The 13,896-nt window shown below is 33.8% G+C and overlaps 2 protein-coding genes across 2 annotated transcripts; both read right to left on the bottom strand.

The window, feature by feature from the left end:
- Positions 1–3,826: 3,826 nt before the first annotated feature.
- On the bottom strand, positions 3,827–6,011 carry LOC7475156 (probable 6-phosphogluconolactonase 4, chloroplastic). The gene is made up of 3 exons (XM_002321341.3): positions 5,583–6,011; positions 5,108–5,243; positions 3,827–4,432 (listed from the first exon to the last, which is right to left on the bottom strand). Exons 1-3 carry the CDS (start codon positions 5,744–5,746, stop codon positions 3,962–3,964), a joined length of 771 nt encoding a protein of 256 aa, XP_002321377.1. The 5' UTR covers positions 5,747–6,011; the 3' UTR covers positions 3,827–3,961.
- Positions 6,012–10,246: 4,235 nt separating this feature from the next.
- LOC7464519 (6-phosphogluconolactonase 3, chloroplastic) lies at positions 10,247–12,095 on the bottom strand. The gene is made up of 3 exons (XM_002321339.4): positions 11,659–12,095; positions 11,407–11,542; positions 10,247–10,933 (listed from the first exon to the last, which is right to left on the bottom strand). Exons 1-3 carry the CDS (start codon positions 12,009–12,011, stop codon positions 10,469–10,471), a joined length of 954 nt encoding a protein of 317 aa, XP_002321375.4. The 5' UTR covers positions 12,012–12,095; the 3' UTR covers positions 10,247–10,468.
- Between the last annotated feature and the right edge of the window lie 1,801 nt (positions 12,096–13,896).

Raw genomic sequence — 13,896 nt, 5'->3', positions numbered from 1 at the left:
GCGAAGTAATTTTATTCTATGTGATTTTTTCTAGGGCAAATTAACATTCTCATGGCTATAAATATCCAAGTTCTCCAAGTCAACCTCAAGGATTTGATGAATGGAAATTGCAACCTTGATCATAGCTTGTGAAGTAAGATTAAGTTGGAACCTGTAATTTCAACGAGGTGTATATTAAAGTAAAAAAGTCAATTGATTTGACAACGATGAATCAATAGGGTAGCTACCGTGTGTGGAGATTGCCTTGCCTGTGTGAAGAGATGCTGGTGGGATGAAGAAGAACTTTCAAAGAGTCTTTTCCTCCCAAGATCCATGTCAATCGAGCCATGTTTGATTTTTCCAGTAAATCCTAAAGAGGTTGCGCATTGATCTATATCAATACAATTTACCAACTATATTCACTAACTTTTTTTTTTATAATTAATGGAAGTGCTCGGGCTAACTTGCGTGCATCTCGACTACAAACTCTGAAATTAAAGACAATGTAAGCCTTTAGTGACTTTAAAGTTTGTGAATCTTAAACTAGTAATTTTTAAAAAGTAAATTTAAAACCTGACCAGTTAAATTATACCCCTCAAGATTACTGTAATCATTAACTTCATAGGCTTTATGATTATTCATCACAAAAACTCATGTGAAATATTATAGAATTAAATAGTTCTCTAAAAACATTGCGAAAACCTCTTTTTAATCCAAAATATCCTTGATGTTTTTTAAACTATTTCCTTAATATTAAAATGTTTATGTATGACTGTAACTTTTAATGTTGCTATTTAAACAAACAAGTTAAAAAAAACGCAGGCCGCACAACACGAACAAACAAAAGTTTGAAGATATTCCGAGTATTAAATGAAATTTTTTATAATATTTTTAGAATTTTAATGATTATTATAGTCTTATATAGTTCAAGGAGCTATGGTAATTAATTTACTCTATGAATAATATGGTTGGTCTCGTCAAGTATACTATATATTTCTCTGTACCAAAAACCATGTGTAAGAGTTTGGTAAAACCATAAATTCTAACTTTATTGCATATGGACAATTATAACTTTATTGTTTCAGCTTGAAATTCACAGTTCTTTGCTTGAAACTCAAGTTATAACTTTGTTTTTTTTAGTTTTTTTTTTCAGTGAAAAAGTCAATGACGAGGATGAGTAAAGTTGAAGATGTGATTAAGTAATCTAGCCCATTTACTAATTACCATCATCAAACCCTAAGGGCACACCAACAACAGTGATATGTCTTCAACATGGAAGGAAAAATTAAAGTGTTTGCAGCAGCAGCATGCCCCATTTGCCATTCTGATTTCCACAGTGCTAATTAGCATGATCGTGGACGCCTCTGTCAACTGAAGAACAAAGGGTCAAATGCGGTCAAATTGGATTTGATTAGACAATGATCATGATTATGTCTTGATAATGGATTTCCCTTGGACAGTGATCATGATCAAGTTTGCTTTGCTGTCTTCCTCAGAAAAGAAAAAAAAAAAAAGGGAAAAGGGAAAAGAAAAGGAAGAGAAGAAGAGAAGCGTTTGCTTTTGATTCAGCTAGCGGCTTGTGCTCAAACTAGCTTGGTCAAAAGTTCTGTAGAGGGAGGAACAGCATTTTTGTGCTAGAATTTTTTGATATGGCTAGAGCTTGATCCATGCTAGCTCGAACACTTAAGATTTAATAAATTTAAAACTAAATTTTCATTAACTTCATTGTATTATGAAGTGAAAATTTAACTTGATTATCGAATTTATCTTATTTTTTTTTTTAAAAAAATTATCCTTTTCTTTTCGAGTTAAAAAAAGTTTAGACCTACTCGGCGTCCACGGGCCATTAATCCAGTGAACTTCTAATTAATATGGATCATTACTATAGATTTAATTAATTTAAAACTAAAATGACCCAACACCGTAAATCCCAAGCAATGAAAAACCAGATATAGCAGCAGCTGGATTGCCAGAAAGAATCCATGCTACAAGCCACAGCTTGTTTAACAGGGGGTTTTGCATCTTGCACTGCTCTTGGCTGGCTGGTGCTGCAAACATCATCCATCTGTTAGCTAGTAAAAACGAACCTTGATTGCTTCCCTAGCCTAGCCTATAACCAGAAATCCATGGAACTCGGCTTGTAGATGAGGAAACCGAGGGGAAAGGGAACGTAAGAGGGTCAACAAAATCACGCGCAGTGATTTTGGACAAAGAAAAGTATATAAAAAAAGAAGAAGAGAGAGTAAAAAAACAAAAAAAAGTAGATAAGAGACTAGACAGCAACAGAAGTGTAGATGACAACGATTTCTAACGTGAGTGTCATTGTTACTTGGTTTTGGAAGTCATACCTAACATATTACTCCATTTTCTTAATTTCGTGTTTTAATATCTCATATATTTTCAATTGTATCCTTCCATTTGAAACTATCTTCTTAAAAGGCATGGATTGGGGGATTTAATTGAGGAGTGTCCAATGCTTTAGGGATTGGATTGAAAAGGAGTTTAGTTTAGGGATCTAAGTGGGAATTGGTGGATAGTTATGGGACTAAATTGAGGCATCCCTTTTGTTTTCCATTAGAAATTAAACTGGGGTTGAAAGCTAATTATGAATTTGAGACTGACTGAAACGATGGCGAAACTGGGAGGGGCAAAGCGACTGTAGGTAGATAACTTTTCTTTTCTTTTCTCTTCTTTTTCACCCTTTAACTTTTACTTTCTTTACATTCTGGACCTCGAAAAAGACGTCGAAATGCAGAAGAAGGGAAATGATCAATCACTCGAGCATGTGTGGGCACAGGCAGCAGGCAATTGCAGACAAAAACATGAACATGAAAAAAATCTCTTGCTGCATGGATGGAGATAACCCGTGCCCCCACATGAACGTTATGGATCATCTTTAACACTGTGCATCAAATGCTGGGCCTTGAACCTATCTACCATTGTGCCCTACACCTTCAACCTTTTGTCAATCATGAAAGAGATTCAAGAGAATAAATGGGCTCCAATTTCCATGAGACAATGACAACACCCTCTGAGGGTGTCACGTAAACCATGCTTACTTATGATCCAATTCTTTATGGTCTACCACTGTTGTACCATTCTACACACCCATCTTTTCTGGGACCAATGTTTTCTTTTTCTTTTTTTGTCTATAATGTGTGTTGTCAAGTTATAAGTTGTCTGCAGAAACTAGTAGGTTTTGTTTGTTTGTGCGGTGATTAATGGTACTTTTTATGTTTGGTCAATCAACAACGCATACCAACATATACGACGGTTTTGCATGTATAATACTCAAATCTTTCTATGAAGTTTAGTTAAGAATAAACTATAATTTGTATTTTATGTTATGATAGTTTTTATGGTTGTGATTTGAAAAAGCAGGTTTGAAATCGCACAAACGAAACAACAACATCGGGTGCGATGGTGGCTCTGCCATGCTAGTCGGCAGCTGTGCATAGGCATTGGCTAGCTATATTGTAAACCATTCTTCAATGGCTTTGGTTCAATCTTTAATACTGAACAGGCAAGAATCCTGAAGGACTTTCCCGTTCAAATATTAGCATCTCGGCGGTCTCGTTGCAATCAGCAGTGATGGGTCTGTGCATAAACAGAATCGGATGCTGATCAGTTCCAAAAAGAAGCAATGCAGGCTAAAAATCGTCTCCATCCCGAGATTAGTGCATTGCAGAAATCTTAAAATGGGCATGAACAATCACTGTAAAAGAGCAAAGTGGTAATCTTGAATTCGTTAGGGAGGAAAAGGAATCGGATGAATGCCGACAAATGGAGAAAAGGCAAGAAAAATGAGAACTAGAGAAGGTTTTTTTTAGCTAAAAACACATCAAGCTAGCTTCAAACGTTATTTCATCATTTTTTATTTATTAAGGCCACCAAGAAGGCATCCCCAGTAAACATACTGATCACAGTCAACGAAGCATACACAAGATGCTAGTCTTATTGTAAATAAAGCTAGGGAATCATTTCACTCCTGCAGCTTCGAAGCTGCAACTTTGTCCAAAAACCACCTCAATTCTTCTTCTGGTGTCACCCTCTGAACAGGCAGCAATTCGGGATTTTCAGTCTTTCCCAATGCTTTGTAAACCGCATCAACTTCACCAGGACCGCACACCACCATGGCTATATATGCAGATGAATTGATGACAGGAAAGGTAAAGGTAATTCTCTGTGGAGGTGGTTTTGGTGAGTCCATAATGTGAGTAACCCATTTCACATTTTCCTCGAGAAGTGGATGCCCAGGGAACAGAGAAGCTACATGTCCATCCGGACCCATCCCCAGAAGCATGAGATCAAACTTCGGGAATCCAGTCACCGATGATTTGGCTAACACCCCAGTATCAACCAAATGCTTGAGAACGGTTTGGTAATCCTCAGCTGCACCTTCAGCTGACAGGGCATCATTGATGGCATAAACCTGACCGGCAGGGATCGGTACCTACGAAAAACCGGGAAGAAGTAAGGGTTTTTCTGATTAAAAAACGACGGGAACCAGCAACATTAGAAGTGGAATAAGCATGAAGAATACTCTGAGCCTTTAAGGTTTTTTATATACCACCCTTTCAACATCAACTACATAAAAATTGAAGGACTCTGCGCCTTCGAGATATCGCTGTTACTGTACTCGTAAAAATTAGAAAGTTCCCTCTCGTACGCACCAGAAGAAATCGATGATGATAACATCACAGCTAAAGAACATTCATGAAAATGAGCAATAACAATCATTCCAATTCAGCTTCAACCAGTTCCATAACAAGATTAATCCACTTTAACAAGGCCATTTTTCAAAATTATTTGACTGATTAAATATTTTTATTCACTTATCAATCATCATTATTTCTCTTCTTTCTGCAAAATAACTAAAACAATAACCAGACAAGCCTTTCCCCTTTCATTCAATATCTCCATTTTAGATTGTTTCCTTGGGACTTTTTCTGTAAACAAATTTGCCTTCACTTTTGCAAAACCAAGAGTTATAACATGGAAGCTCATTCATCACAATATTCACATTGATTCCTCAGTTAATATTTAGGCAACACCATCAAATGTATGATCACTGATTCCACAGCAAAATGTTATTAAATTTGAGAGAAAACAAGCAAAATGTTATTACCTTAGAGAGAAAACCATCAAAGGCAAGTTTATAGTTACTGTCAACATGATTCCTAGGAACAACTCTCTCATCCACCCAGAAAACATGCCATTTTGACCACTCTACCGAATCAACATAAGGCGGCTCTGTCAATTTCCTGAAAACAAAAATCCCAACCCATTAAACACCATCATCAGCCAAGATTTAAAAAAACTTCAAACCCACCAGTCACCAGCAAGCTAGATCAAATTCCACTCACACATGAAATCGCATAAATTAAAAATTCTCAGAAATCCCCTAATCCTAACATTAAATCCTTGTCTTTTGACTGTACAGGAAAGTTGTACTTAGCGTGGTGCACCGAAACTAGCTCTCACGAAAAAACTAGATCACATATATTCAAAGAGGCACGAAGGGTGCTCAGCTGTTCAACCTCAACATTTCCAGCAGTATTCCAGATAAGATTATGATCAAATCAAAATGACCAGTAACTAACCTGATGCTGTCAATGAGATAACCTCCAGACAAAACAACAGTGAAAGACCCTCTCTCTTTAGCAAATTTAGCTGACAAATCGGCAACATATTTGGCCAAGGAAACAGCCACATCCTGTTCCGTGTCATACACCTTCACCACTTTCTTGTTATTCTGATCTGCCATGAATGATGATGATGAAGACTTTGCTTTGCAGCAGCAGACAAATCTCTTGAACAGTTAAACTCTGTGCCAGTAACTACAGAAACAGTCCTGTGCTTATTGGTTTCTTGGAAAGAAATACAACGTGGGGTTTTGTGATTATTATGGGAATATTTTAACGAGGTTTTTGTATGCGAAGAATGTGGAGAAAGTTTGTGATGAGGTTGCCGCTATGGAACCACGTTGTGCCTGTTTTTATATATCTCTAGCCGTCGAACTTGGATCAATGGTTGAATCTTCTTATTAACAAGATTGGACCAAAAAAAACAGGGTTTGGTCTTACATTCTTGAACGTTGAAACATTCTGGCCAAAAATGTATCAACGGCAGACATTTCAATGATCGATATCTTCTTTTTGGGTAAAAATCTATGATATAATTTTTTAGTGAGATTATTTGTAATGATTATCCATGTCTATGTTTATATTAAAAAAATTATTGTTAATAATTGTTAAAAAGTTGCTAGCCCGATCTTACGTTGAGAAAATTCTTGCACTATATGATAGTATTCTTTTTTTTTTTTTTTACTATAATAGTAAAAAACCTCTTGTGATTTTTTTTTGAAAAACTCCTTTTAAATTGGCATACAATTTAAATATATTACATGATATATAGGTTGTGAAGAAGTTATACAATTCTTTTTTTTTCAAGAATTGATGTGTTTTATTAAAAATAAATAAATACAGAAAATAATTCACATTTATTAAAGATTAAACACGTGTTTATTGAGAAAATATTAAAAAATTGTTTCAAAAAACACGTATTTTGGTTAAAATCTTTATTGTGAAGAAGCTGCAGATATATATTGAATTAAAATTATTAATGAAATGACATGTTTTATTAAAAAAATTAAACTAATTTATATTTATTAAAAATTAAACATTAAGAAAACTTTAAAAAGAGTTTCGAAATTCGAAGTTTTCAAATAGTATTTAAAACTTATGTAGTTGAAAACAACACCCTTTTTCATTTAAGGATAAAAAAAAACCCTTGAAATTATTCCAAAATATTTTAAAGACTCATAATTTAAATATTATGTAGATATCTAACTAAATATTAAATAGATCAATTGATACAAAAATGACGTATAAATAGCAAGTTAGGAGTGCAAATTATTTTAAAATATATTTTTTAATTTTTAATATTAACATAATAAAATTATAAAAAAATATTTTAAAAAATATTAATTTAATATATATTTTTAAAAATATACTTTTAAAAAACATATAAAAACAAAATATTATGCCTTTCACATCGGACTTATAGATGAATGACACATGGAGTAAAACAATTCCTTTTCATCGTCATTGTAAGGATAATATTACAAACACATTCGTTGTCTGAATTCATGGGTGAACTAATTTCAGGAATAACGTGTTTATTTGTGCAGTTAAATTGTGTTTTTTAAATTTTTTTGATTTTTTTAATTTTAAATTAATATTTTTTTATTGTTTGGATATACTAATATTAAAAATAAATAAAAAATATTATTTTAATATTAAGATCTAAATAGATGGGAAATTTTCGTTTTTTTCCATGGTTGTTTAGAGTTTTTATTCAAAGCACATCAAATTTGAAATATAACAGAGACGTCTCTTGCTTAATCCAATCTCTTTGTTCTTTCGTTTTGGTGAAATTTCTCTGTTTTATCCATGGCCAACCTGTAGATAAGCATTGCGTATACTTCTCCTCTGAGGAAGAGTCTGGAAATTCTCTTCCTCGGCGGCCAACAACCTTGAAGCTTCTCTTCCTTCATTCATTATAATTCAGGTCAAACCTCTTCTGTTCTACAATCAACTTTGGCTGCAACAACGAAGTACCAAACACTGGTGTTGATATAAAATTAGAATCATAATTCTGGAATTTTGACATAACCATCAATAAATTATAATAATTTTATTTATTTTTATGATAAAGTTATTCTCGGACTAGCTTTCAGATACCGAGAATGCGGTCAGTTCTGCAGTTGGCCGCCTTCCCAAATGAAGCATATATCCCTCAAGCTATCCACATCCAAATTGATGCATTCACACTTTCTTCAAGTCTTCCCTGGAAGCATGAATCTTGAGAGGATGTAGAAGATGTAGAATGAGGCGTAAAGCTAATAGTAATACTTGAAGAGAAGGAATAAATGAAAATCGCGCATATAAAGCATAAGTACAGAGAATAGCATCAACCAACAGGGCATCTATATAGTTCAAATTCATCACCGTTCTTCGTTTCACTTGAATGCAACCGTGGAAAAATGACTTGAAACTTGACCTAAAAATAAAGAACAGCGAATCTGCCAAGATAATAATATTAGTATAAGAAAGAGAAAAACGAAGCATAAAAAGATAAAGAGAAGGAAGCATAAAGTGTGAAGCTGATTACTAACAAAGATAAAGCACGAAGCACAAAGCTAACACAACCGACCAGACAAATCACTATCGAATAGATACCAAGGCCACCATCAGGTGGATCAAGATGATTTTAGAATATCAAAAACCAATACACAGCAGTCCAGAGAGATACTATGTTCTGCGGTTGATAGGGTATGATGATAGTGATTTGTGCGGCATCTAAGTAATTATAAAGAGCACATTCTTTCAATACGAAAATCTGGAAGTCCAGGGAGTGTATAATATCAGAAGAACCAGTTCATAATTACAGGGAAAAAAGATAGCAGAGGATGTCATCACAGCTTAATCTTCGTGGACACCATGCTCAGAAATTGAAGGCACGTCCACGTTTCTTCAACAGATTTTCAATAATCCTTCAATCATGCCCAAAAGAATGTTAAACAAGATACTAAAAATCCTAAGCAAAAGAAACAGCTGTCGAGATGTAACAGTAGACGAATGAAAATGCAACTAGCACTATCACTTGCTCATAATACTAAGACGTTTTCACTTCTACAGCTTTGAAGGTGCATCCTTGCCTAAAAATCACTTTAATTCCCCTTCAGGTTAAACATTAGTACAGGCAGCACAATAGACTTTTGACTATTTCCCCATGCTGTTTGCACTGCACCGGCTTTACTAGCATTGCACACAGCAAGGGCAATGTATGAATATGAGTTGATGACTGGGAAGGTAAAGTAATTCTCTGGAGGTGTTTCCGGTGAGAGTTTAATGTGAGAAACCCATTTCTGATTTTCTTTGGGAAGTGGATTCTCAGGGAAAGTGAAGCTACATGTCAAACTTTGGGAAACCACTCACTGATGATTTGTCTTCACCCCAGCATTAACCAAGTGTTTGAGACAGGTTTCATGACTATCAGAAGTCAGCTGCTCCCTCGGCTGACAGTGCATTGTTGATGGCGCACACATTTCCAGTGAGAATTCTTATCTGCTGAAAATTTAAAAGTTTATCTAGTTAAGGACATAAACTAGCATCAGAAGTCTTAATATTCACAAAGAAAAGGACATCAGCTCCCAAATTAAAACACTAACACCATGTTTTGTGAGTCAGTTACTTGGACATATAAGTTTCAACAAGAGATTAAGATTGTTATGGCGATAAAAGGAAGTTCTCTCATATCCATAACAAAAGAAATAAACCTGCCTCAATTTTCAACATATTTACTTTCAAAATCAAAATATTAGCATTAACAATGATTAAAAATTCAACATCAATCAGAGGCAGCTTCAATTTTAAGGGTTCCATTTTTGCGCTGGAAGATGGATTTGTAAGACCATTTTTACTTTCATGTCAGAATCTTTTCATGGTTTTTCCATTTGTCAGAGGAACACCTCTCCGTTGTCCAATACTTTAATGTCAAACAAATAATTACCTGAAAACATGACTTTTCTAGACTACCCAGCATACTCAACTGGAGCCTAACAAAGAAATAATTCAAATTGGCAACAGACATCTGTCCAGACATGAAGTAGACAATTCCGAATTGAAAAGATTAAAATCCTAAGCCCAAGAACAAGGTAACTTGAAGAATGATCACGTGACATGAATTGATGATATCAATATTATCTTTCAGGTACACAGACCATGTTATTACTAAAAAAGAAAGAGATATCCCTTTGAGAGAACCATCAAAAGCAAGTTTGTAGTTAATGCCACCATTATCTTTAGGAAGACCTCTCTCATCCACCCAAAACATATGCCATTTGACATATTCATTGAATCCACAAAAGGTGATTCCACTAATATCCTAAAACGAACAAAAGATTACAATAAACCAACAAGAACCCATCATCATCAATTCCATGCAAGCAAAAAATGATTTACAAATTTAATTAAGTGGGTAATTAAGTGGGAGAGAGCGACAGACCTGAATGACTTAATTAGAGAACCAGAAATCTAATCCTCAAGAATGAAATGCCAGGATTTGCCTTGAGAGTAAAATGCCATGCCCTCTGGCTCTTTCTGCATAGACAGGTATTTATCAGGAAAAGAATTATTAGAACTCGACAGAAACTATAGAATCAACAAGTTCAATAATAAAAATCTGTGAAATACAAGCATGATTGTATCTGCAAAAACAATTCTCTTTAAAAAGCTACTTAACAACATTCCATACAATATAAGTCTTTTGATTGACCAAATACAAGAAGAAAATCCCCACTAATCCAAAACTATCACTGAGATTACAACAACGAGTAGCACATCTACTGTTCAACAACACGGCAGAAGCAATCATGCAGCTCGTGACTCTTATTTGTTGAACTCATAAAGTTACATTTGCTCTCCTACAGCTTTGAAGCCGCATCTTTGTCCAAAAACCACTTCAACTCCCCTTCAGGTGAAACCATTTGAACAGGAAACACCTCAGAGTTTTGACTCTTTCCCAATGCTGTCTGCACTATGCTAGCTTTACCAGCACCGCACACCACAAGAGCAATGTATGCAGATGAGTTGATGACAGGGAAGGTAAAGGTAATTCTCTCTGGGGGTGGTTTTGGAGAATCTGTGATGTGAGTAACCCATTTCTGGTTTTCCTTGAGGAGTGGATGACCAGGGAACAGAGAGGCTACATGTCCATCTGGACCCATTCCCACAAGCATGAGATCAAACTTTGGGAACCCGCTCAATGAAGATATATTTATCACACCAGTATGAACCAGATGTTTGAGACAAGTTTCATAATCATCCGCAGCACCCTCAGAAGACAGGGCATCGTTGATGGCATAAACATTACCAGGGGGTATTGGTACCTGCAAAAAATTAAGGAGAAAAAAGGCTTCTCTGGTTAAAGTAGGACACAAACTAGCATCAAAAGTCTGATATCCATGACAGAAAGGAACTAGATTTGCAAGAGCATTCGTACTTTCATGATCAGATATTTTCAGCATTTCTCCATTTGGTGGAATACCTATCTCCAATATCTAATAATATAATGTAAAACAAATAATAAAAAAACATGACTTTTTTAGACTTCTCAGAAAAATCAATTGGGCCACCTAAATGATCTACTCATATTTCGAAACTTATGATAAAAAAACAGAAATGACACCACTCAAACTGACAATAGAGAATCAAACCATCATCAATAATTTCCTATGGGAAGATCATAATACTAAGAACAACATAACTTGAAGAGTGACCACATAACATGAACTGATGATATCAATGTAATGTTTTCAGCCAAAAAAACACAAAGTTACAAAACAAATAAAGATAAATGTACCTTTGAGAGGAAACCATCAAAAGCAAGTTTGTAGTTACTGTCTGGATGATCTTTAGGAACAACTCTCTCATCCACCCAAAACACGTGCCATCTTGACCAATCTATTGAATCCACATAAGGTGCCTCCACCAATTTCCTGAACCCCGCAATAAAATCACAAACCATCAAGAACCCATCATCATCAATCCATTAATGAACATCAAATTTATGAACTTGACTGGTTTAATCAAGTAAGACTACAGTGACAAATACCTGAGGGACTTAATGAGAGAACCACCAGATACAACAACAGTAAAAGCCCCTCTTTCTTTAGCAAACTTATCAGATAAATCAGCAGTGTATTTTGCAAGAGACACAGCCAAATCCTCCTCCGTATCAAACACTTCCACTACCTTCTTGTTATTCTGATCAATGGTGGTGATCCCAGAAGAAGTCATGGATGATGCCCTTGTTGTTGTTCTTCTTGATATCTTTAAAGAAGAACTGATAGAGAGTTTCTTAAAATAGACTGATACCTGTGGTGGTGGGGTTCTAGAAATGGAGTAGGGTCTGCAAAATTTTGGCAGGGAAGTGGAGAAGGTGAGAGATGAAGAAGCAGTAGCCATGGAAAGTGTGAGTGATTTATTTCTAGCCGTTGGATTGTTTGAAGCACTTGTGATTCTCTGATGATCTGGATTGATGTTAGGTGAAGGATAGAGCTTGGGATTTTGGGTTTTTTCTTTGATGAGGTGGCGTTACAAACTATGCGGAGAGAGGTACACGTGTATCATTGCAATGTGTGCGTCTCGCTGTGAGAGTTTGGAAAGCTGTGATTGGTTGTTTCTCTTACAAGTCCACACATATAGAGTGTTTGTTTTTTAATTTAGCATGATTTTAAATTATTTTTTTATTTAAAATATTTTTTAAAATTTTGTAATATTCACATATTGAAACAATTAAAAATATATAAAAAAATATTAATTTTTTTATATAGATGATAATTTTAAAAACATATTGAACACCATTAATTACTAAACAGAGCTTTAAAAGTTAAATAAATAAGAACTTAAAAAACTATATAACATGGTATGATGAGAAACTCTAACTTAGTTTGGATAAATTATTCTTTAGCCCTTGATGTTTTAGTTTTGTTAAACTGTCGTCACTTTATTTGTTGATTAGAAACTAATAATAATTTTCTTTGCATTTAAACAATTTCTTCTTCTTTCTCTGGGAAGTGCTAGATATTTAAAAATAATTTAAAAAAAGTTGTGAATCATTTAGAGTTTATTTGATATTGTATTTAATAGTTGTTTTTTAAAATATTTTTTACTTAGCAATATATTAAAATAATATTTATATTTTTTAAATTTATCTTTAATATCAGCACGTCATAACAATCTAAAATTAATTAATTTAAAGCAACAAAATAATAAAAAATATTTTTTTATAAAGTGCTTTTAAAACTTAAAAACAAACAAACTAGAGTTTGTGCATACTAATTTTGATCTTTTTTGAAAAATAAAATCATCAATTTTAACCAAAATAATTAACATATCATTAAAGTTGAGGCATTTAATGTATTGTTTTTATTTTATTTATGAGAATATAATTTTTTATTTATGTTGAATTGGTTATACACGTAAAAGTGATTATTTTTTAATATATTATTTACTTCAATTGATATCCGGATAGTGGATCCATATTAATGGTATCCATCCAGTAAACGTGAAGTATAAGGTTTACATCAGCAAATTTAATTGACGAGGAGCTATATGAAACATTCAGAATAGTCGAGGGACCAACTAAAAAGGTAATTTGACCTTGGGTTATTGATGAGGTGGACAGACTATGCTGAGGAAGGCAAAAGTGTGCCGCAAGGTTCGGGTCCCATAAAGAGAGTTTTCTGTAGCCGTGAATTCTTTTTTTCTCCAATATTTTCTCACTTGTCTAATCTACACGAGTTTTATTTTAAACTATTTTTGGCATTGCCTGACTGTTGAGAAGGCTTGTTTAATTTTATATTTTAAAAATGTTTTAAAAAAATTAATATTTTTTTATTTTAAATTAATATGTTTTGATGTTTCAGATCATTTTGATGTGCTGATATCAAAAATAATTTTTAAAAATTAAAAAAATATATTATTTTAATACATTTCTGAGTGAAAAACACTTTGAAAAGCAACTGTAATCATCACACTCCCAAACACGCTCTAACCAGGAACCATACGAGTTGACTTGCGTTTTGGATGGCTCGGTTTAAATAAAATCGAATTTTAGTTGTTCAAAACTAACAAATTTAAAATAAATTTAAAAAATATTATTTTAAATAAAAATAATAAATTTAAACTGAACAAATAATCTGCTTGTTGATTAGATAACTCTAATAATTCAAATTATTAATCAAGCTAAGTTTTGTATCAAATTTAATGAATATGATGTCTCACTCCCATGGAAGAACATCTCTTTCAATTGTATTGAAGAAAAAAATAGTTTTATTTTGTGGGAGCA

The sequence above is a fragment of the Populus trichocarpa genome, chromosome 15 (assembly GCF_000002775.5).
Source record: "Populus trichocarpa isolate Nisqually-1 chromosome 15, P.trichocarpa_v4.1, whole genome shotgun sequence".
NCBI classification, from domain to species: domain Eukaryota; kingdom Viridiplantae; phylum Streptophyta; class Magnoliopsida; order Malpighiales; family Salicaceae; genus Populus; species Populus trichocarpa.
Note: the sequence above shows the minus strand (reverse complement) of the source record. Positions and strands in the feature narration are given on the sequence as shown.

Excerpts from the sequence above, each read along its gene's own strand:
- LOC7475156 (XM_002321341.3), bottom strand. The coding sequence starts at position 5,746 with ATGGCAGATCAGAATAACAAGAAAGTGGTGAAGGTGTATGACACGGAA. Across the intron at positions 5,244-5,582 it reads TATCTCATTGACAGCATCAG|GAAATTGACAGAGCCGCCTT; the intron begins GTTAGTTACTGG and ends TTTTGTTTTCAG. Across the intron at positions 4,433-5,107 it reads TTGATGGTTTTCTCTCTAAG|GTACCGATCCCTGCCGGTCA; the intron begins GTAATAACATTT and ends GGTTTTTCGTAG.
- LOC7464519 (XM_002321339.4), bottom strand. The coding sequence starts at position 12,011 with ATGGCTACTGCTTCTTCATCTCTCACCTTCTCCACTTCCCTGCCAAAA. Across the intron at positions 11,543-11,658 it reads TCTCTCATTAAGTCCCTCAG|GAAATTGGTGGAGGCACCTT; the intron begins GTATTTGTCACT and ends TGCGGGGTTCAG. Across the intron at positions 10,934-11,406 it reads TTGATGGTTTCCTCTCAAAG|GTACCAATACCCCCTGGTAA; the intron begins GTACATTTATCT and ends AATTTTTTGCAG.